Raw genomic sequence first — 23,176 nt, 5'->3', positions numbered from 1 at the left:
CAGTGCTCACTGTTCAGCCTTTCTGGGCAATTTGCACCCTGTGCAGTTTTAACTTCTTCTGATCTTATTTATTTTGCTTCCTTTTCTGTCCCTACTTCCCTTACCTGAAATAAGCAAACAGAAAATAACAAACCAGTAACCACTTTGTTCTCCAGCCATCACACTTAAAACTCACTTAAAATCACTACCAGTACCTCCAAAGCAATCAGCTGTGCACAGATCCTGCCAACTATGCCATTGTGACGGGTTGGATCACAGAAACCCTCTTGGGAGCTGCCACCGGATGTGCCAAGACTACTTCTATCCCTGCTTTCCCTGCCAACTCAGGACTCCAGCACCCTGCCTTGCTGAGCCAGACCCTCCCGTCTGCTCCAACAAAGACCCAGGGTCTGAATTACTTACTTCAAAGCTGCAGGTTTACCTGAAAGCAGCTCACAGAAGTGTTCCTGTCTTTAACACTCAGATGCTCAACTCCCAATGAGGTCTAAACTCAAATAAATCCATTTTACCCTGTATAAAGCTTGTACAGGGTAAAACTCATAAATTGTTCGCCCTCTATGACACTGAGAGAGAGATGCACAGTTGTTTGCTCCCCCAGGTATTAATACATACCCTGAGTTAACTAATAAGTAAAAAGTGATTTTATTAAATACAGAAAGTAGGATTTAAGTGGTTCCAAGTAGTAACAGACAGAATAAAGTAATTCACCAAGCAAAATAAAATAAAATGTGCAAATCTATGTCTAATCAAACTGAGTATAGATAAGATCCTCACCAGTTCCAGAATGCTCCCTTTTACAGGCTAATCTCCTTTCAGCCTGGGTCCAGCAATCACTCTCACCCCTTGCAGTCACTGCCCTTTGTTCCAGGTTCTTCCAAGTATCCTGGGGGATGGAGATGCACTCTCTCTAGCCAGCTGAAGACCAAATGGAGGGATCTCCCAGGGGTTTAAATAGACTCTCTTGTGGGTGGAGACCCCCTCCCCCACTCCTATGCAAAGTCCAGCTCCAAGATGGAGTTCTGGAGTCACCTGGGCAAGTCGCATGTCCATGCATGACTCAGTCTTTACAGGCAGAAGCTATTGTCCACATGGTATTTTGTATGTCTCCAGGAAGACTTCTTGTGTGGATTGGAGCATTCCAAGATGCATTGTTCCCCAAGTGCTTCCTGATTGGGTACTTAACCTTGCGAATTCCTTTCTAAAGAAGCTGACCAAATGCCTTACAAAGCTTACTTAGAAATCAAGCAAGTATACGGACAATATTCTTAACCTAAAGTACAAAATATGTGTACAAATAGGATGAATAGATATAGTAGACCATAACCTTTACCGAGATATGTTACATGGCACAGGCAGCACAAAACATATTCCAGTTATGTCATATTCCCATAAAGCATTATGGGGTACAGCGTCACAACCTGCTTCATGATTTTGCTGGGGACTGAAGTGGGGCTGACTGGTCTGTAGTTCCCCGGGTTCTCTTTCTTCTTCTTTTTTTTTTTTTTTTTAAATATGGGCACTATATTTGCCTTTTTCCAATCGTCGACTCTAGGACCTCCCCGGATCGCCACGAATTTTCAAAGATAATAGCCAATGGCTCTGCAATCACATCAGCCAACTCCCTCAGCACCCTTGGATGCATTAGATCAGGATTCATGGACTTGTGCATGTCCAGCTTTTCTAAATAGTTCTTAACCTGTTCTTTCACTACTGAGGGCTGCTCACCTCCTCCCCATACTGTGTTGCCCCGTGCAGCAGTCTGGGAGCTGACTGTCTGTGAAGACCGAGGCAAAAAAAGCATTGAATACTTCAGCTTTTTCCACATCTGTCACTGTGTTGCCTCTGCCAATTCAGTAAGGGTCCCACACTTTCCCTGACCACCTTCTTGTTGCTAACATACCTGTAGAAATCCTTCTTGTTACCCTTCACATCCCTTGCTAGCTGCAACTCCAATTGTGTCTTGGACTTCCTGATTACACCCCTGCATGCTCGAGCAATTTTGTCAAGACCACTCTGTTTATTAGCACAGCGCTCTGCTATCACATTCAGATAATGTGAGCCCCATACAAGACCCAAACAGTCTTATTTATACAAGTAAAAGGGCACAAACTAAACAAAGGGACAAAGTAAAATAGTAAAAAATACCTGAGGCACAATATGCATATTCTGCTTCCCTACTAACTCTTATCTATCTAAGGCCAATGCTTCACCAATCGCCCTTAAGTACAGGACTTATTCTACCTTAATGTTTGCCTTCCTGGCACCTGAATTGCAACATTTCTCACTTCTGCTTAAAGGCACATACTGCATTCTTTAATTCATTCTATTTCTTTAATATAATTTATTTCACTTTCACAATCCCTCCTTTTGGTCAAGCTTACGCAAAGACCAATAATTACTGGGTTTCACATATTAACCGTTCTTTGTTAATCGGTGATATTTAACATTATTATATTAGCACTCTGTTTTGGGGCAGTCACCTGGGTGGCATACCTTACACAATTGTGGATACAGCAGGAGATTAACTGAAAACATACAAAAATCATTAGGCTTTCAAACAGGATAGTCACCATTCCCTGAAACAACCAGTTTTCTATGCCAGAAAAATTGAACAGATTACTTAGCCACTTTCATAAAAACTTGGCTCTTTATGGGGAAGATATGCGATTTGTTCTAAGTGACTAGCGCGATCTATTACCTCATTGGTGTCGTCAGGTATAAACACACAACATTTTTTTTTCAATGAGAGCACAGGTCCCTCCTTTGGCTGCCAGCACTATGTTCAATGCCTGGCGATTTTGGAGGGCCATCTGTCGGATCGCCCCTGTTTTCTTTGGCTAGGGTTTTTAAACTCTCCGGTTTTATTTGCACGCAGGCAGGGGGTAAGCCTTGGGCCACAGGGTCCAAAGTGGCAGAGAAATAAGCCACTGGATAGTTCTTGCCTCCGTGCACCTGAGTGAGAACTCCAAGTGCACACCCAGATTGTTCGTGGCAGAAAAGGTTAAAAGGTTTAGAGTAGTCAGGCAGCCCTAATGCAGGGGCAGAAGCCAAACCTTGTTTGAGGGAAACAAAGGCAGAGTCTGCTTCAGAGGGCCACAGCATGGGGTCAGGCACAGAGTCGAGTGAGTTCCTGGAGGGGTTTTGCAAGGGAGGCATATTGGGGAATTCATTGCCTGCGAAATCCAGCCATGCCCAAAAACTTTCGGACCTGGCGTGGGGAGTGGGGTCGGGGAAAGCTAAGGATAGCCTGGATGCGGGCGGGAGAAAGTGTGCGGGAACCCTGGGAGAGGAGAAAACCAAGGTATGTGACAGAGGCTTGACAGAGCTGTAGTTTAGAGCGAGAAGCCTTGTGACCTTTGGTTGCTAGGGCAGTAAGGAGCACTAAAGAATCAGTTTCTGAGACAGACAACGAAGGGGAACAGAGGAGCAGATTATCTACATATTGGACTAGAGTGGACCTGGACAGGGAAAACAAGGTCAGCTAGGTCTCGGGCTAGTGCCTGGGAAAAGTAAGACAGGCTTTCCGTATATTCCTGAGGGAGTGTAGTCCATGTGTATTGTTGTTCCTTGTAAGAAAAGGCAAAGAGGTACTGGGAGTCAGGGTGAACCGGAACAGAAAAGGAAGCAGAACACAAATTAACAGTAAAATGAGTTGAATTTGGTGGGATAGAAGCCAGAATCGTTGCTGGGTTAGGGACAACAGGAAAAACAGGTATGACAATTCGATTAATGGCTTGAAGGTCCTGAACAAATCATAGAATCATAGAATATCAGAGTTGGAAGGGACCTCAAGAGGTCATCTAGTCCAACCCCCTGCTCAAAGCAGGACCAATTCCCAGCTAAATCATCCCAGCCAGGGCTTTGTCAAGTCGGGCCTTAAAAACCTCCAAGGAAGGAGACTCCACCACCTCCCTAGGTAACGCATTCCAGTGTTTCACCACCCTCCTAGTGAAATAGTTTTTCCTGATATCCAACCTGGACCTCCCCCACTGCAACTTGAGACCATTGCTCCTTGTTCTGTCATCTGCCACCACTGAGAACAGCCGAGCTCCATCCTCTTTGGAACCCCCCTTCAGGTAGTTGAAGGCTGCTATCAAATCCCCCCTCATTCTTCTCTTCTGGAGACTAAACAATCCCAGTTCTCTCAGCCTCTCCTCATAAGTCATGTGCTCCAGACCCCTAATCATTTTTGTTGCCCTCCGCTGGACTCTTTCCAATTTTTCCACATCCTTCTTGTAGTGTGGGGCCCAAAACTGGACACAGTATTCCAGATGAGGCCTCACCAATGTCGAATAAAGGGGAACGATCACGTTCCTCAATCTGCTGGCAATGCCCCTACTTATACAGCCCAAAATGCCGTTAGCCTTCTTGGCAACAAGAGCACACTGTTGACTCATATCCAGCTTCTCGTCCACTGTGACCCCTAGGTCCTTTTCAGCAGAACTGCTACCTAGCCATTCGGTCCCTAGTCTGTAGCAGTGCATGGGATTCTTCCGTCCTAAGTGCAGGACTCTGCACTTGTCCTTGTTGAACCTCATCAGGTTTTTTTCTGCCCAATCCTCTAATTTGTCTAGGTCCCTCTGTATCCGATCCCTACCCTCTAGTGTATCTACCACGCCTCCTAGTTTAGTGTCATCTGCAAACTTGCTGAGAGTGCAGTCCACACCATCCTCCAGATCATTAATAAAGATATTAAACAAAACCGGCCCCAGGACCGACCCTTGGGGCACTCCACTTGAAACCGGCTGCCAACTAGACATGGAGCCATTGATCACTACCCGTTGAGCCCGACGATCTAGCCAGCTTTCTATCCACCTTACAGTCCATTCATCCAGCCCATACTTCTTTAACTTGGTGGCAAGAATACTGTGGGAGACAGTATCAAAAGCTTTGCTAAAGTCAAGAAATAACACATCCACTGCTTTCCCCTCATCCACAGAGCCAGTTATCTCATCATAGAAGGCAATTAGGTTAGTCAGGCACGACTTCCCCTTCGTGAATCCATGCTGACTGTTCCTGATCACTTTCCTCTCCTCTAAATGTTTCATAATTGATTCCTTGAGGACCTGCTCCATAATTTTTCCAGGGACTGAGGTGAGGCTGACTGGCCTGTAGTTCCCCGGATCCTCCTTCTTCCCTTTTTTAAAGATGGGCACTACATTAGCCTTTTTCCAGTCATCTGGGACCTCCCCCGATCGCCATGAGTTTTCAAAAATAATGGCTAATGGCTCTGCAATCTCACCTGCCAACTCCTTTAGCACCCTCGGATGCAGCGCATCCGGCCCCATGGACTTGTGCACGTCCAGTTTTTCTAAATAGTCCCGAACCACTTCTTTCTCCACAGAGGGCTGGTCACCTTCTCCCCATGCTGTACTGCCCAGTGCAGCAATCTGGGAGCTGACCTTGTGCGTGAAGACAGAGGCAAAAAAATCATTGAGTACATTAGCTTTTTCCACATCCTCGGTCACTAGGTTGCCTCCCTCATTCAGTAAGGGGCCCACACTTTCCTTGATTTTCTTCTTGTTGCTAACATACCTGAAGAAACCCTTCTTGTTACTCTTAACATCTCTTGCTAACTGCAACTCCAAGTGTGATTTGGCCTTCCTGATTTCACTCCTGCACGCCTGAGCAATATTTTTATACTCCTCCCTGGTCATTTGTCCAATCTTCCACTTCTTATAAGCCTCTTTTTTGCATTTAAGATCAGCAAGGATTTCACTGTTTAGCCAAGCTGGTCGCCTGCCATATTTACTATTCTTTCTACACATCGGGATGGTTTGTTCCTGCAACCTCAATAAGGATTCTTTAAAATACAGCCAGCTCTCCTGGACCCCTTTGCCCTTCATGTTATTCTCCCAGGGGATCCTGCCCATCTGTTCCCTGAGGGAGTTAAAGTCTGCTTTTCTGAAGTCCAGGGTCCATATTCTGCTGCTCTCCTTTCTTCCTTGTGTCAGGATCCTGAACTCGACCATCTCATGGTCACTGCCTCCCAGGTTCCCATCCACTTTTGCTTCCCCTACTAATTCTTCCCTGTTTGTGAGCAGCAGGTCAAGAAAAGCTTTGCCCCTAGTTGGTTCCTCCAGCACTTGCACCAGGAAATTGTCCCCTACGCTTTCCAAAAATTTCCTGGATTGCCTGTGCACCGCTGTATTGCTCTCCCAGCAGATATCAGGATGATTAAAGTCTCCCATGAGAACCAGGGCCTGTGATCTAGCAACTTCTGCTAGTTGCCAGAAGAAAGCCTCGTCCACCTCATCCCCCTGGTCTGGTGGTCTATAGCAGACTCCAACCACGACATCACCCTTGTTGCTCACACTTCTCAACTTTATCCAGAGACTCTCAGGTTTTTCTGCAGTATCATACCGGAGCTCTGAGCAGTCATACTCCTCTCTTACATACAACGCAACTCCCCCACCTTTTCTGCCCTGCCTGTCCTTCCTGAACAGTTTATATCCATCCATGACAGTACTCCAGTCATGTGAGTTATCCCACCAAGTTTCTGTTATTCCAATCACATCATAGTTCCCTGACTGTGCCAGGACTTCCAGTTCTCCCTGCTTGTTTCCCAGGCTTCTTGCATTTGTGTATAGGCACTTAAGATAACTCAATGATCGTCCCTCTTTCTCAGCATGAGACAGGAGTCCTCCCCTCTTGCGCTCTCCTGCTTGTGCTTCCTCCCAGGATCCCATTTCCCCACTTACCTCAGGGCTTTGGTCTCCTTCCCCCGGTGAACCTAGTTTAAAGCCCTCCTCACTAGGTTAGCCAGCCTGCTGGCGAAGATGCTCTTCCCTCTCTTCGTTAGGTGGAGCCCGTCTCTGCCTAGCACTCCTTCTTGGAACACCATCCCATGGTCGAAGAATCCAAAGCCTTCTCTCCGACACCACCTGCGTAGCCATTCGTTGACTTCCACGATTCGACGGTCTCTACCCCGGCCTTTTCCTTGCACAGGGAGGATGGACGAGAACACCACTTGCGCCTCAAACTCCTTTATCCTTCTTCCCAGAGCCACGTAGTCTGCAGTGATCCGCTCAAGGTCATTCTTGGCAGTATCATTGGTGCCCACGTGGAGAAGCAGGAAGGGGTAGCGATCCGAGGGCTTGATGAGTCTCGGCAGTCTCTCCGTCACATCGTGTATCCTAGCTCCTGGCAAGCAGCAGACCTCTCGGTTTTCCCGGTCAGGGCGGCAGATAGATGACTCAGTCCCCCTGAGGAGGGAGTCCCCGACCACCACCACCCTCCTCCTCCTCTTGAGAGTGGTGGTCGTGGAACCCCCATCCCTAGGACAGTGCATCTTTTGCCTTCCAATCGGTGGAGTCTCCTTCTGCTCCCTGCCCTCAGATGGGCCATCTAGTCCACTCTCCGCATTAGCACCTGTAGAGAGAACATGGAAACGATTGCTCACCTGTATCTCCATTGCTGGTGCATGGACGCTCCTCTTTCTCCTTCTGGAGATCACATGCTGCCAAACCTCCTCACAATCCTTCTGTCCCTGCTGCGCCTGCTCTGAATCTTCAGAACATTGTGGCCGTAGAAGCATCTCCTGACGTCTGTCCAGGAAATCTTCATTTTCCCTTATGCAACGCAGAGTCGATACTTGTTTCTCCAGCCCTCGAACCTTCTTCTCCAATATGGAGACCAGCTTGCACTTTGTACAGACAAAGTCGCTTCTGTCCTGCGGAAGAAAGACAAACATGGCACAACCTGTGCAGGTTACAACAGCTGATCGCTCACCTTCCATATCACCGTCCTCTTAGGAGCTTCCTCAACTGTTGCAGGAACTACTCGGAGAAACCTGCAGATGAAAGCCTCAGTGTGCTCTCCCCACGCGAACTCCCAGGCAAACTCCCGCTGTTAGCCTCTGCTGTTCGCCGCACCATGTTTTGCCTTCAGCTTTTTGAACTGGGAGGATAGGGGTGTTACAGGGACTGGAGCAGGGAATAATAATGCCTTGCTCCCGCAGGGCGGTCATAGCCGGAGCAATGCCAGCCTCGGCTTTGGGGTTTAAAGGGTATTGAGACAGGCAAGGCAGGGGTTTGGAGGAGTCAAAACTAATGCAGACGGGGTCAGTATTTAAGCGGCCTACCTCAGAGGGATGGGTTGGCCACAGAGAGGATGGGACCTGTGAAATTAGGTGTTCAAGGGACCAGGGTGGAAAGGGGGGTTTCAGACCAGTGGGCAACAAGGGACCAGAGTGGAAAGAGGGGTTTCAGACAGCAGGGAGGCCACAGAATCACTCAGAGAGGACTGGGGAATTTGTAAATAGACCCCATGCGGGGAACAGTATATGGTGCAGCCAAGTTTACATAACAGATCCTGACCCAAAAGGTTTACCAGAGTGGAATCAGAGAGAAGGAAGGCATGATCTGCAGATAGGGGACCAACCTGGACCGGTAGAGGTTCTGAAAGGGGATAAGGGGTTGGGATGCCTGAAATGCCCTCAGCGGACACGTTTTTTCCGGAGCGGGGAACCGCAGGCAGGTCAGTAGTACGAACCGCAGATAGCGAAGCTCCCGTATCGACAAGGAAAGGGAGAGACAAATCATTGATAGTTAACGCACACTCACCCGTGGGAGTGAGAGGTAGTAAAGGAGCTAAAATTTCCTGAAGTTCCCTGGCGTCCCTTCATTGCTGTGGGACAAAATAAGGCTGGGGACTGACTGGCTGTGCCGGCAGGGGATTTAGCTGGTTATTTACAGAGCTATCAGGCCGGCTCGGACATTAGTTCTTCCAATGTCTGGGCTGCTTACAGTAATTACAAACATCCCCATAACCCAAAAATCCAGTTCCACGGCCCCTCCCTCGACCCCATCCCCGGTATTTTCCCCGTCCCTGGTACTGTTTACCCTGCCCTGAATAATGCTGTATTTGCAGGGCCATTAACTGTTGGGCTGATTTGATCCTCCTTTCCTTTTAAAGTACATTGGCAGTGCTTTGCCACTGTTTGCAATTTGTCCATGGTTTTGGTCTTCCACCCAACACTTATTTGTTTTAGCATATTGCCAACAGCAGGTAGGAGGCCATTAACAAACGTATTAGCTAGGGCACCCTGTTCATTTTTATCCAGTTGCTGTATACCAGAATGTTGCAGAAAAATGTCAGTTAACCGGGAGCGATAGTCACCCGGGTTTTCTCCCGGTTGTTGCTTACAGCTGTTTATGGCCGTCCAGTTGGTTTTAGGAGTCCATACCCGAGGGATGGCTTCAAATAGATTTTTAGCTTGCTCCTTTAACTTTTTCCGGTATTCAGCATTAGGACCGGTATCTGGTAAAGTAGAGTGACGGTAAGTGGTGAGCCAATTTGCTGCTGTGAGCCATTTTTCATGCTCACTAGGGGTGAGTAGTTTACACAGCTGCAGGAGGTCTGCCTCAGGGGGTTCATAGGTGTCACATACTAACAAAAATTCCTCTGCGAATTTGGTGGGATTTTCCCGGGGCTTTGGAAAGCCTTTTACAATTGAAAGGAGCTCTGTATGAGTCCAGGGTTTATAGCTCCAAGTGGGACCCCCCATCTTGGTCCCTACTATGCAGGATTCGGAGGGGAGCCTGGATATTTTTAAGGCCCAAGTGCAAGCTTTTACAGGGCAGAGCGGGATCAGAGGAATGGGCCTGGGTGGTATCAGATGATCTGGACGGGTCTGAACTGGATATCTCTGGAAATTGTTCCTGAATCAGGTAATCTGGTGACGGTCTATTGATCCGACGCAAGGCTGCCAAACCAATTAATTCGTCTTCCTCATTATCGTCCCCAGAATCTAACAAGGAGTTTTCTTCATCTTTTTTTCACAGAGAGACAGGAGTATGAAGGGGTAAAGGGGAGCACTCGGTCTGGTGGTGGGAGAGGAGGTTTTCAATAAAGCTTTTAACTGATCATTTGAATCTTTGAGAGAGGTGAGTTTCGATTCTGTCCACCTACGATTTGCCTCTTCTCACCACTGCATGAAACAATCAACCTCTCCTCTGGCCAATTTAGTTTTAGATTGGTTGAGTTTGTCTTTTAAGATGTCCACTCGGTCCTTGTCCCAAGATCCTAACAGTGGCCACTGAGTTTTGGGATCTCCCTGAGTTGGCCTAGACCATTTTTTCCAGAAATTTACAGGAGTCTGGACCCTTCCTAAAATACAGAAAATGATCTGGCGTTCCTTTTAGGGAACTGTCCCGACTTAGATGTCTGGTTACCCATACAGGAGGACTTTACACGCACACCAATCACACAAGAAGGAAATTCGGGTTCATCAGAGCAATGCCCGGTGCAACACACAAAAGGAGCCCACAGGCTACTGCCTCAATCGCCCTTGCTTTCGCACCAAGGGTTTTACCCAAGGTGCGGTGCGGCTGCGATTTGTGCAGATTTCACTCACTCAGACCGCGGGGACAGGAACCCCTTGGTCGGCCGATCCCCGGACAGAGACGGAACCCAGACTCAAACACTCCCCAGGAGGACAGATAGACACAGAGACAGGACAGTCCTCAGTCCGGACAAAACACAGAAATAATTACCTGACCAGATTCCTGATGTCAGATCCTGGGATCCCTAGCAGAACAGAGTGGGAACCAACAGGTTCGATGGCGTAAACCTCACTGTGGTTGTGCGCCCTTCCGTTCAGGAGGAGGACCGCTCGGGCCACATGCCCAGGTGCCGGCTACCACAGTCGTCCCACAAAAACAGTCAGGAATCACACAGCCCCAGTGAAGACAGTTGGCATCTCGGTAGAACCTCCAAATTGTCAAAGTTAGAATCAGGACTCACAATTTTCTCAACACTGTTCTGTTTATTAGCACAGCACTCTGCTAATACATTCAGATAATGTGAGCCCCATACAAGACCCCAAAATCTTATTTATACAGGTAAAAGAGCACGAACTAAACAAAGGGACAAAGAGTAAAATAGTAAAAAATACCTGAAGCACAGTATGCATATCCTGCTTCCCTACTAATGCTTATCGATCTAAGGCTAATGCTTCACCAATCGCCCTTAAGTACAGAACTTATTCTACCTTAATGTTTGCCTTCCTGGCACCTGGATTGCAACATTTCTCACTTCTACTTAAAGGCACATACTGCATTCTTTAATTCATTCTATTTCTTTAATATAATTTATTTCACTTTCACAGTAAGCAGCAGGTCAAGAGGAGCAAGGCCCCTAGCTGATCCCTCCAGCACTTCTACCAGGAAGTTGTCCCCAACACTCTTCAAAAACTTCCTGGATTGTATGTGCATTGCTGTATTGCTCTCCCAGCAGATGTCAGGGTGATTAAAGTCCACTATTAGAACCAGGGCCTGTGATCTGGAAACTTCAGTTAGTTGTCTGAAGAAAGCCTTGTCTACCTCATCCTTCTGATACAGTGGTTTATAGCACATGCCCACCACAACATCACTCTTTCCTTTATGGTGCCCCTACATAAAAAGGGTATTAATCTTTCATTTGGCCTGCAAAGCTTCTGGGATGACCAGGCTGGAGAGACAGGTGCTGTTCTGTGCCTCCCAGCATCCATGATCACATTGGATACCCCACTCATTGCAGCACGAACCATCTTGGACAAACCTTTATTTGTTGAGGCTTCAAACCAGTGAATGAGTCTTCCTGCCCCCTGTTCTAGGCCCTGGCTGTCCCACCATACAGGAAACCAGTTCATGGCACTTTCCCTTGCACTTACAGTGACTCAGAGACCGAAACATTGCAGAGTCATTCCAAGCAATGATCAGCAGAAAATTTGCCCTGCTGCTTGCTCTAGAGGAAGACTTAGAAACAATGACCAACTATTTCAACACTAATGAATGAAGCAATGGACATCCTTGGGAACATCATAAGAAGACAAAACCGTGGGTCACAAATGAAATACTACAAATGTGACATTAAAAGAGAACTTAAGAGAGACAAGAACAGCACTGAGGGAGCGGATAAATACAGCGCAATTGACAGAAAGATCAAGAAAAGAATGAAGGTGACCAAGGAGAGAGAGAGATTGAAAAACAATGCTCTAAAATTGAAGTGTATCAATAATAAAAATAGCAAACCAGCCATCCGGGTTGTTAAAGATCTGACAAAGGAAAGATGGACTAAAGCTAACGCAATTCAAGGCAAGGAAGGGAACAGTCTTACAGAAGAAAGGGACATCCTCAATAGGTGGACAAACTACTGCTCTGATCTATACAGCCATCAGACAAATGGAGATCCTAGAGTCTTAGACAGCCCAGATTCGACAGAGGATGATTTTCCAATACTATGTGAAGAAGTGGAGACAGCTGTGAAATCACTCAAGAATGGAAAGGCTACAGGTATTGACAACATCCCAGCCAAATTGATGAAATTCAGAGGAGAAATAATAATAGATGTACCTACCAAGATCTGCAACAAGATTCAGTAGACCGGTGAGTGGCCCTCCATGTGGACAAAGTCACTAATCATCACTCTGCCAAAGAAAACCAAACTGCAATTGTGTCAAAATTAACGGATCATGAGCTTAATTAGCCACCCCAGCAAAGTGATGTTGAAGGTCATATTGAATAGATTGAAGCCGCAAGCAGAGAATATCATCACTGAAGAACTGGCTGGCTTTTGTGCTGGAAGAAGTACCACAAAACAGATTTTTCAACCTTCGTGTTCTACATGAGAAGTACTTACAACGCCAGCAGGACATCTACCATGTCTTTGTTGACGGGCAGAAACATGCTGGTTTCCTTTTTGGGAGGGATAGCTCAGTGGTTTGAGCCTTAGCTTGCTAAACCCAGGGTTGTGAGTTCAATCCTTGAGGGGGCCATTTAGGGATTTGGGGATTTAGTTGGGGATTGGTCCTGCTTTGAGCAGGGGGTTGGACTAGAGGATCTCCTGAGGTCCCTTCCAACCCTGATATTTTATGACTTCAAGAAGGTGTTTGATAGAGTATGGCACGAAGCTCTCTAGGCAACCATGAAAAAGTACAATGTTGGTAATAAGCTTATTCTTACTATTAAACAACTGTATGCCAAGGCCAGCAGTGCAGTTCTCATCAGTGGCACAATAGGAGAGCGGTTTCGCATCACTGTTGAGTCCAGCAAGGCTGCCTTGTTTCGCCCACACTGTTCAACGTCTACTTGGAGCACGTAATTACTGAGGCCCTAGAAGATCTCACATGCACAATCAGCATGGGGAGGGTGGCGGCAAACCATCTCAAATCTTCAGTTCACTGATGACATTGATGGCCTGGCAGGCAGTGAAGATCAACTTGCCAACCTTGTGAAACGATTGGATGAAACCTCTCCAAAATATGGCCTGGAAATCAGTGCAGAGAAAACCAAGCTGATGACAAACAAATGCGATGGGATAAGCTCACATATCCCTGTCAGTGGACGAGAGCTGGAGACAGTGAAACAGTTCAAGTATCTGGGGGCAATCATCACTGATGAAGGATTCAAGGCTGAAATTCGGGCAAGAACTGTGCAAACAGCAGCAGTGGCAAAGCTAAAGCCAATTTGGAGGAATAAGAACATCTCCCTGGAATCCAGACTGAAACTGCTGCACACATTGGTCATCTCCATTTTTCTGTATGTGTGCGAGACGTAGACCCTTACAGCAGCACTTGAACAGAAAATACAGATAGTAGAGATGAGATTTCCGTAAAATCCTGGGCATCTCCTACTTCGACCATGTGACTAATGAAGAGGTCCACAACATCATCACCCAATGCGCTGGGTCATATGAAGACCTCCTGACCATGGAGAAGTGCAAGCTGAAGTGGTATGGCCATGTAACAAGATCTGGCCTATCCAAGATCATCCTCCAAGGGACAGTACAGGGGAAGAGAAGAAGAGGTAGACAGAAGAAGAGATGGATTGACATGAGTGGACAGGACTTCGCAGAGACTCAAGCACTGACACACAATCATCAGGGGTGGAAACAATTGGTTGATTGCTCATCAGTGATGGTTCCCCAATGACCAATGCGATTATGGGAGTGGTGGTGGTGAAAGCAGTGACTCTGAGCTTCTTGGCTGTGAGCAGAGCTCTCCTTCCTCCCCAGGACTGCATGTTGAGCTAGGCTTGGCCTGGCTTGGATTCTCTTAGATCTAGGCTGTACAGTGCAGTTCTGCAAACGCTGGGGTTAGGTGGTGGCGTGGGCAGCTCGGCCCGTTGGCCTAGGCACAGGACTTAGAGCTGAAAGACTAGATAGCTTTTCACAATTGTGCTGTTGACACATTGGACTTCTCTTTACTAGAGAAATCTAATGCTGTAGGAACTGTGGTCTCCATAGCATGCTTGTAAGGGACCATGTGCTCCAACTGGAGGACATGCATGCTAAGAACTAGTTCATTCTGCGGTATGTTCAGCCTGCATCCGTCTGGTGCCAGTGTGGATGCAGACAAGCTTTTTGATTACGAAATTAGAACAATACAGAATTACCATGGCCCACATTGAGACCTATCAGCTAGTTTTTAATCCATTCAATGTAAATGTGGACTTTTCTTCAAGTGGGTGTGTTTCCAGTGGGGGGGCCACAGGAATCAGTTCTTGGCTTGGGCTACTTAACACTTTAACAGTGACCTGGTAGAAAACAATCACTGCTGAAAGTGTGCTGATGACCCAAAGATTGGGTCGTGGTAAATAAGGAGGAGGACAGGTCACTGATACAGAGGTCTGGATCACTCGGGAAGCTGGGCACAAGTAGTGTTTTAATACAACCAAATGTAAAGTCATACGCCTAGGAACAAAGAATGCAGGCCGTACTTACAGGATGGGGGGGGGGGACTCTTATCCTGAGAAGCAGTGACTCTGAAAGACTTGGGAGTCATGGGGGCCAGTCAGCTGAACATGAGCTCCCTTTGTCATGCTGTGGCAAAAAGCGCTAATACAATCCTTGGATGCATAAACAGGAGAACACAGAGTAGGAGTAGGGTGGTTATTTTACTTCTGCATTTGGCACTGATGCAATTGCTGCCGGGATCTTCTTCCAGTGTCCACAGTTCAAGACAGATAGTGATAAATTGCAGGGGGTTAAGAGACGAGCCAGGAGAATGATTGAAGGATTGGAAAACCTGCCTTATAGTGGTAGACTCAAGGAGCTCGATCTGTTTTAACAAAGACAATTAAGGGGTAACTTGATCAGTCTAAGTACCTATATGGGGAACACACTTGACAAGAGGGGGCTTGTCAGCCTAACAAAGGTATAATGAGCCACTGGCTGGAGACTGAAGCTGGACATGTTGGCTAGACATCAGGTACAAATTTTTGAGGGCAATTAACCAGTGGCACAACTTCCCAAAGGTTGTGGTGGATTCTCTGCACTGGCAGTTCTTCCAGTTGGATGTTTGAGAGATGCTATGATTCAAACAGGAACTGTTCAGGGAAAAGTCTCTGGCCAGTGTTAGACAGGCAGTCGGACTGGATCGCAATGCTCCCTTCCGGCCCTGTGATCTAGGAAGCTGCAATAGTTCGCTGGGTCCCAGGTGGCCTTTCAAAACCTTCCAGAACCACCATTTGTGGGAGCGCTGCCAGGAGCTGTGGGGTGGCTAGCCAGAGAGCACTGTAACTGGAATTGTGTAGGACAGCTAGTTCAATGGTTCTCAACCAGGGATGCACATACCCCTAGGGGTACACAGAGGTCTTCCAGGGGGTACATCAACTCAACAGGCTACGTAAAAAGCACTAGCGAAGTCAGTACAAATTAAATTTCATACAAAACTTGTTTATACTGCTCTATATAATATACACTGAAATGCAAGTACAATATTCTGTTCCGTTTGATTTATTTTATAATTATATGGTAAAAATGAGGGAGGAAGCAAATTTTCAATCATCGTGTGCCGTGACACTTTTATATTTTTAGACCTGATTTTGTAAGCAAGTTGTTTTTAAGCGAGGTGAAACTTGGGGGTAGGCAAGACGAATCAGACTCCTAAAAGAGGCAGTCGTTTGGGAAGGTTGAGAACCACTGACTTAGTGGTTGTGGAGTGTCAAAGTGCAAGCTCTTTCTGTTCTCTCTGTACATCACCTCACACAATGGGGTCCTGGTCCATGACTGGGCTCTTATGTGCTACTGCAATACAAATAATTTAATAAAGTTTCTTAAATAGTCAGCGTAGCTAATGGGAATGCATTGAATGTACTGAAACAGTTCTATGCAACTGGCTTATTTCCCTCTGGCTGCGTGATGTTGAGCAGCTCAGTGAGAGCTTGTGCCTCAGTTTCCCAATTTGTATACTGGCTGATAACCTCTAACTGCTTGGTAAAGCACTCTGAGCTGTGGCTGGGAAGAAATAGATGCTAGGTGACCTAGTCATTAGGTGGCCTGATATGTCCGTTTCTAATGCTGCAGTCTGAATCCCTGCTTGACAAGTTTCAGAGTAACAGCCGTGTTAGTCTGTATCCGCAAAAAGAAGAACAGGAGTACTTGTGGCACCTTAGAGACTAACAAATCCCTGCTTGGAGTCTCACCTCAGCCTCTTGGCATTTCAGAGTTGCCCCCGTCAGAGTTCATGCAGGTGGTGGATTCCACCTGGCTGGTGCTCAACGTCTTGTCCAACGGCAGGTCCTCCACCAGCTCCCAGGCCATAGGAGTGACGAAGATTGCCAAGTCCGTCATTGCGCCACTGGCTGAGCACAACGTCTCTGTGCTGATGCTGTCTACCTACCAAACGGACTTCATCCTGGTGAGCCCCCACCTTCTCCCCATGGCCATCCCCTGTAGCAGGCGGGAGTGTGGGTGGAGGACTCTAATTAGCCCTAAGGGGAGAGGTGGGAGAGCAACTACACAAGGAGTGTGACGGAGTAACCTTCATTAGGTGAATGGTGCAGGCTCTCCTATGGCAACAGTCTGATGAACGTATCCACCTCCAACACTGGGATGTGATTCAGAGGGTACTGGGTGCCATTCTAAGAACAGCAGAGGTCAGGCTACCCTCGCCATAGCAATATGAGACACCCTAGAAGGGTTGTGCATGAGATTTTTCCCTGCATGCTGTTCAGTTGAATGGGCAGTGAGCTAGGTGAGATGTGGGGTTAGAAGCTCACCTCTTCCTTCCTTGGGGGGGTAGAAAAGAATGGCAAGGAGACAGCAGGCTTTCAGGGGGAGGTTAAGCTGAAGGGTGAGGTTTGAGGCCTGTTGCTCTCCCCAGGTGCGGGAGAAGGACCTGCCTGTGGTGATCCACACGCTGGCCGGCGAGTTTGATATCTACAAGGAGGTGAAGGGAGAGTCCATTCCTGTTAACTGTGATGACATGAGCAACGGCTTCTTGAAACCTAAGCATGGTGAGTCCAGGATCACCCCCCTGGGCTCTCACCCTGTCTGCCCTCTGCAGAATGGAGGAGGGGTTTGAATTAACAACTTCACTGTCCCCTGCAACAGAAAACTGCCTATTGTGTGCTGACCCTGCCAGTGTGAATAGTTCTGTTCTCTGGCTCCGGCCACTCCAGCTCAGATCAGTTACTGAATGGGTCAGACTGTGGTAAACCAGGGGAGTCCCCAGACACGCCTCGTGGGTATGAACCATTTGCAGTTCAACTTAACTGGCACCACTCAGCTTTGGCCCAGTGGCCCAGCCCCTCTGTTGTGATGGACAGGCCAAAACTCTGAGTGGCATTGTGACCCAGTGTGCCAGGTCACCTTGCCACTTGGCTTGGGGTCCTCTCAAACAGAGGGCCTAGCGCAAACTGCTTTCCTTCCCGCTCCCCACCCTCCATCTTGGGCAGTCCTACTTCTGCCAGTGGTATGCACCAGGCATTACATGAATATGGCTGCGGGTGCCACTCTGGTAGACACCAGAAATGCTTGGGGATCCAGGGAGAGACTGGAGTCCAGCTAGGGGACAATCAGAAATGTGCTCTCACATGTATTAAGGTTCCATTTATAAATGGTTTATAGAGAGAATACATGTTTTTAATAAATGGTGATTTTAGTCCAATCTGTCATGCCTTCTGCTGGTTTGCCTGTAACAATGTATAGCACATAATACTGCTATCTGTAACATCTGATCTATTAACCCATTCTAATCCACTTATAAATGGAGCTTTAATAGACCATGTGACCAAAGGTACATTTTTACTGATGGCCTAGAGTAGCAGTAGCGTAGTTCTGCCACTGGAGGGCATTAGTACCTCAAGTTTGAGTTCCTCCATTGAGCACTGAGCTATCCTTAGGCTGTTCTGCGCACAGAAGCGGCTGTCTGTGCAGGTGGCTTGAGCTGGCCTGGCCTGGCCTGGCCTGGCCCCCTTGCACTGCCTACAGCATATGCTGCTCTGCTGATTTGTTTCTATTTGCTCCTTATCAATGTAGCTGTAGGAATTGAGCCCTGTTGATTTTTCCTCTTCTACATCCAGATGTCGGTCTCTGTGCAGTACCTCCTCAAGGTGGCGCTGCTGTGCATCATTGCTCACATCTGTAGTGTCTAGTCTCCCCAGGGTAAGCTGGTCTGTCTGGCCAGGTACTGATCACACAGCTCCACCCTCCTGGAGGCTGACACAACTGGTTTGAGTTCATGAGAGCTGCTTAGTGCTGCCAGCTCAGACTCCCGCTATGCTGCTGCGCCATCAGCTTCATGACATGGCATTCATCGCCATGCATAAGAAGGGTGCTTCGTGCTCTGGCAGTCCGGGCTGTATGAGTGATTGTGTTTCCTCCCAGCTGCAAGCCCTACCGTGCACCCTGTGCAGAGTCCCCAGAACAGGTTCTGCATCCTGACCGTGGCTCCTGACACCCTGCCGGCCATTGCGACCATGCTCATAGATGTCCTGTTCTATTCACACAGGTAGGCAGCTGTGCGGGGCAGTGGGAGGAGACTGTGTTAGCCCCACCCCTTAGCATAGGCATTCTCAGTTCTAAACTGCACTGCAGTGCAGGTGTGAGTACAGCTAGAAGTGGGGGGGCAGCCTCTCACCTCAACACAGGCCCTGAAGAGACGGGTGGAGGGCTGGAGTGTGGCCAAAAACCTCCAGATCCCTGAAAAATTTATGAACTACTAAAGAACCTTCAGGCACCCAAGGGCTCTGATGGGCAGGGGACCAAGGCCTTTGCAGTGCACCTGGGGGTGCCCACAATGCCCTATGGGGGCATTAGGGGATACAGTGGTGATGTCAAGCCTGCCAGCACCTGGTTTGGATGGCACTTGGGACATTGCATGCAGCACTGGGGTTTAAAGAACCTTGTCAAAGGCAGAGATGGAGAAAGGCTCTTCCCACAGGACCGCATCCCCCAGCAGAGGGTGGGCTGGAGTTCAGCCTTAGCTCAGCTGGGCTGTTGGTGGGGGAAGGAAAGGGGGGGACCTTCCTGACCAGCAGGAGGTGGATCAGACAACAAGTGCTCAAGGTGAGGGGAGATGGCTTTGTAGATAGAGCAGCTGGGTCTGACCTGGCTTGTTTCAGGGGCTGGCCCAGATCTGTTTCTCACAGCACTGGGCTAGACATGGCATCACCAGCCAGCTGGTATTAGAGATGCCAACAAGGCACTTCACTGACTCCGAGTGAAGGCACCTCTTGGGGGGCTGCACCTCTGTAACTCTCCAGGAGCCAGCCATGAAATGGCTGCTGTGTTCTGCTGTGTGCTCCTGGGGCCCAGTCTGCCTCTGAGGCTGACCCCTCTGTCCCCTGTGTGTTTGCAGCCCTCCAAAGGAAGCTGCCCCAGGCAGTCAGGATCTCGACTCCATCAGGTTCTTCGCTTTCTCATTGATCGAGGGCTATATCTCCATCGTCATGGATGCAGAGACCCAGAAGAAGTACGTACCATTCATCCACCAGAAGATGGACCCAGTGTCCTTCACCCCATCTAAAGCTGCCCACATGCTCTGAAGATTTGGCCTTGGGATTGGGAGGCTGGTGTTCTGGAGGTGTCACGTTCCCTTTGGCTCCTGCCTGCTCCCGTTCTCCCCCCGCTGTGATGTTTGTGGGAGAGGTGTGGCGTTTCTCCTCCGAACAGGGCCTCCTCTAGGAGCAGCTTCATGGGAGTCTGCCCTGGCTCATGCCAGCTAGTGGGGGAATGAGGAACGATCTTAGGGCGGGAGTGACGTACTCCATTAAACACTTCTAGGTTCCCCAGTGACCTGCTGCTGACCAGCTCCTCTGGGGAGCTCTGGCGGATGGTGAGAATTGGCGGGCAGCCACTGGGCTTCGGTAAGTGGAACAGGATGTAAGCTCTCCTGCCCAGCGGATCAGCTGCCTTAGCGCAGCATTGAGCCCTCCCAGGCTGAGATGTTCAGTAGACTCCGGGGGGCAGGGCAGGCTGTTATCCCCAGGGGATAGGTGTGCCCAGAGTGACCTGCCCAAAGTCACAGAAGCCAGTGGCAGAGCAGTCTTGAAGCCTGGGCTCCCCTGTTCCAGGTCAGTGCTGTAACCAGGGGACCATTCCTCCCATCACTAGTGGGGCCCCAGAGAGCAACAAAACATGCTGGTACTGTGGCCGCTCAATGGGGAGGAGTGCAATGGCTGTGGGCTGCCTGGCCAGGAGCCAAGAGGCACTCATTTCATGGTGTCGTCATATCAAAGTTCATAGAAGATTAGGGTTGGAAGAGCCCTCAAGAGGTCATCTAGTCCAGCCCCCTGCTCAAACCCCATTTTAGGCATGGGTTTGCCAGCTCGGTCTTAAACAGCCCAGGGCTAGAGAGCCCCTTGTCTAGGGGGCAGGGGCCCATGGGTGATAGGCCGAGGTTGTCCCTAGAGGCACTGGGCTGGTACCCACGCTGGCCCTTCTGTTCCCCTTCCTCAGATGAGTGTGGGATAGTGGCTCAGATCGCTGAGCCTCTGGCCGATGCAGACATATCGGCGTATTACATCAGCACCTTTAACTTCGACCATGCCCTGGTAAGTCGTCTCCCCTGCCCAGATCCCAGCATGCTGGAAATGAACCAGGCAAACAGATGCTGCTAATTGACCAGCTTCTCAGCCCCTTAACTGAGGAGTTCTGTCCCAGCCCCAGGGGGCGGGGGGAGCAGAGCCCCCTGCTGGGAACAGACATTCCAAGGGGATGAGGCCACCTGACTGCCTTGCTGTCTGAATAGGCCTCTCCCCATTGGCCTGCGGCTCAGTCTCCTAGCCCTGCATGGCTCCCTGGATGGTGGCATTTCAGCCTGGCTGCTCTGACACCAGCGCAGGGTTCAATGCTCCATTGTGTGGGGCCTGCTTGGGGTGGGAGGCACAGGAATGCATCTCATCCGAAGAATGAACCTCCCTGGCTCTGGCTCCGGCTCCCGCTCCCTGGCATTCGTGTCAAGCCAGGGCTGCAGCATGAGAAATGCTGGTACCAGGAATGTGTAGGGAAGTGGGAGGGACCCCAGGTGGGTCCAGGAGGACATCTGTTGCTGAACTGTTGGCTGTCAGTGCCTGCCCCACAAAGGCTGGGGGAAAAGGGGTGCTGTGAGGATTGTGGGAGCCCAGCTGCCACCTTGCCCCGAGGCTATGAAGCACCATTTCCATGTTGTGTGGAGAAGGCAGGGGATAACTAGCTTGGTCCTGATCTTGCTTTCCTTGCCAAGGGGAGGATAAATAGAGCTGGGGAGTTGGCTCTGATCCCACCTTGCAGTGGGAGTTGGCGATCCCTGTGGAGCTGCATGGGAACAGACTTCTGGGGTTCACCCAGTCCTCCCTCCAGTACAGTTGACAAGGGAGTGACCGGCCATGTAGTTCTGTCTCTGGTAACATAGCTCTGGCTTCCTCTCTCTGCTGCTAGGTCCCAGAGGAAGGCATTGACAGCATCATCGAGCTGCTCCAGAAGCGCCAGGAAAGCAGTAGATAGCTGGCATGGCAGCTCCCGTGCGCTCTGACACCTGTCCGGAAAGCAGGGCAGAGAACACTCCAGTCTCCTGTTTCTGATGGCTGGCTCCACATCAGCCTCTTGTTTGTCTTCAAGTTTCTGGGTGTGGCTTGCCTGGGGCGTGGCACGGCTCCAGCTGTGGCGCGAGCCCTGGGCTCCAGCTGGAGAGTCCTTGCGTTCTCCATGGGAGCGCCGGCTCTGACAGGCTCCCGGAGCGTCCCACTGGGGAACTGAGTGTTACCTGCCCCAGGGCTCCTTGTATCCTCAGACCCACCCCTCAGGGAGCAGAGACCACCATGAACTGGTGTTGGGCAGACGTTGCCCATCCCTGGATTGTAACTCTCCCGGCTTGCAGTCAAGCCTGTCACATTGTTTTTTTCCTTTCCTCAGAGCCTCCAGTATTTAGTATTTCATTTGTGATGCCAGGTTTAGGCAGCAGTGGGGCTCTCTCCCTAGAGGCTGGCTGGTGGACATCTCTGTGTATGTGGTAGGGGATAGGGAGTTTCTTCCCTTGACGTGTCGGGGCAGTGGCTGGCTGCATGAGAAGAGGTGCTGGGCATTGGGTTTCTAGCGGCTGAGTTGCCAAGGAAGAGGGTTGCTATGGTACAATCATTCCTGACACATGGTTAAGGGTGTGGGAGAAATGACTTGCTTGGGATTATGTGGTCTTGTAGCAGTGTTAACAGCCCTGCCAGGTGCTCAAGACAGGTGCTCAGCCTCTTGGACAGTCCTGGCTTAGTACAGTATTAAGAATTGCAGGTAACCTAAAGCATGTAAGAATGGCTCCTATTTGTAGCATGGCCCTCCCAAGGAAGGAGGAGCAGAGAGCGTGCTTGGAAATGTCGTCGTGTGACCCAACCCCCTCTGTGGCTGCCTAGCTGCACTCGGATACGATACTTTTTATTGCTTTTATAAGCCCCCTCTCCTTAGGGCAGGGGAGCAGGGATTGATTGGCCCAGACGCCCATCTGATGGGTGGGATGGTGTCTGTGCCAGAATGGGGTGTGCTAGTCAGTTGAGTTTTTAGGATTTCCAGGGTACATGCAATTCCAGGTGGGGAAGGGAGGATGGTGGGAAATATACGAATCTCCTGGTTGTGAAGCTGAGAATTTCCCCAGATTGGCACAAGACAGTTGTGGAAGAAAAGCATGTCTGCGTTGTGTGGTGGAAGTGCCTGCATTGCAGCTGGAGTGCGCATTGGGATAGCTGGAGCTACCCTTGTGATGGATGCTGAGAGATCCAGGAGCCTGGTGTGTGTTTTTTGTTTTTTTTCACATTCCCCTCAGATTGGAGTAGGAAAGCAACAACATTACCTACGGTTACAAGAGGAATCCAGGGAGGTGGAATTCCCTCTTTGTGTCTCCTGCACCCCTGTTTTCTGGGGCATTGTCATGGCAGTGGCTTTCAAGGGACCCCCTGCCGCCCCAGCCTCTGCCAAGACCTGCTGCTTCCCAGAGATGGGGGTGGTC

General features: G+C 49.2%; 1 protein-coding gene across 3 annotated transcripts in view; it reads left to right on the top strand.

Moving 5' to 3' along the window:
- The window catches only part of CASTOR1 (cytosolic arginine sensor for mTORC1 subunit 1), an 87,564-nt gene that overhangs the window by 24,009 nt on the left and 40,379 nt on the right, over positions 1-23,176 (top strand). Inside the window, exons 1-8 of one of the 3 annotated variants that reach the window (XM_034790993.1) lie at positions 16,058-16,292; positions 16,387-16,621; positions 17,087-17,219; positions 18,592-18,715; positions 19,565-19,678; positions 19,990-20,072; positions 20,665-20,759; positions 21,625-21,734. The exons of 1 other annotated variant lie outside the window; for it this stretch is intronic. In XM_034790993.1, the coding sequence (XP_034646884.1) occupies positions 16,279-16,292; positions 16,387-16,621; positions 17,087-17,219; positions 18,592-18,715; positions 19,565-19,678; positions 19,990-20,072; positions 20,665-20,759; positions 21,625-21,690 (864 nt within the window). In that variant the 5' untranslated portion in view covers positions 16,058-16,278 and the 3' untranslated portion in view covers positions 21,691-21,734. Of the gene's footprint in view, positions 1-16,057; positions 16,293-16,386; positions 16,622-17,086; positions 17,220-18,591; positions 18,716-19,564; positions 19,679-19,989; positions 20,073-20,664; positions 20,760-21,624; positions 21,735-23,176 lie in introns of those variants that run through there. One more of the 3 variants, XM_034790992.1, reaches the window with a different exon arrangement.

This window comes from Trachemys scripta, chromosome 15 (assembly GCF_013100865.1).
Source record: "Trachemys scripta elegans isolate TJP31775 chromosome 15, CAS_Tse_1.0, whole genome shotgun sequence".
NCBI lineage: Eukaryota > Metazoa > Chordata > Testudines > Emydidae > Trachemys > Trachemys scripta.
This window is presented reverse-complemented; position numbering and strand designations above follow the sequence as displayed.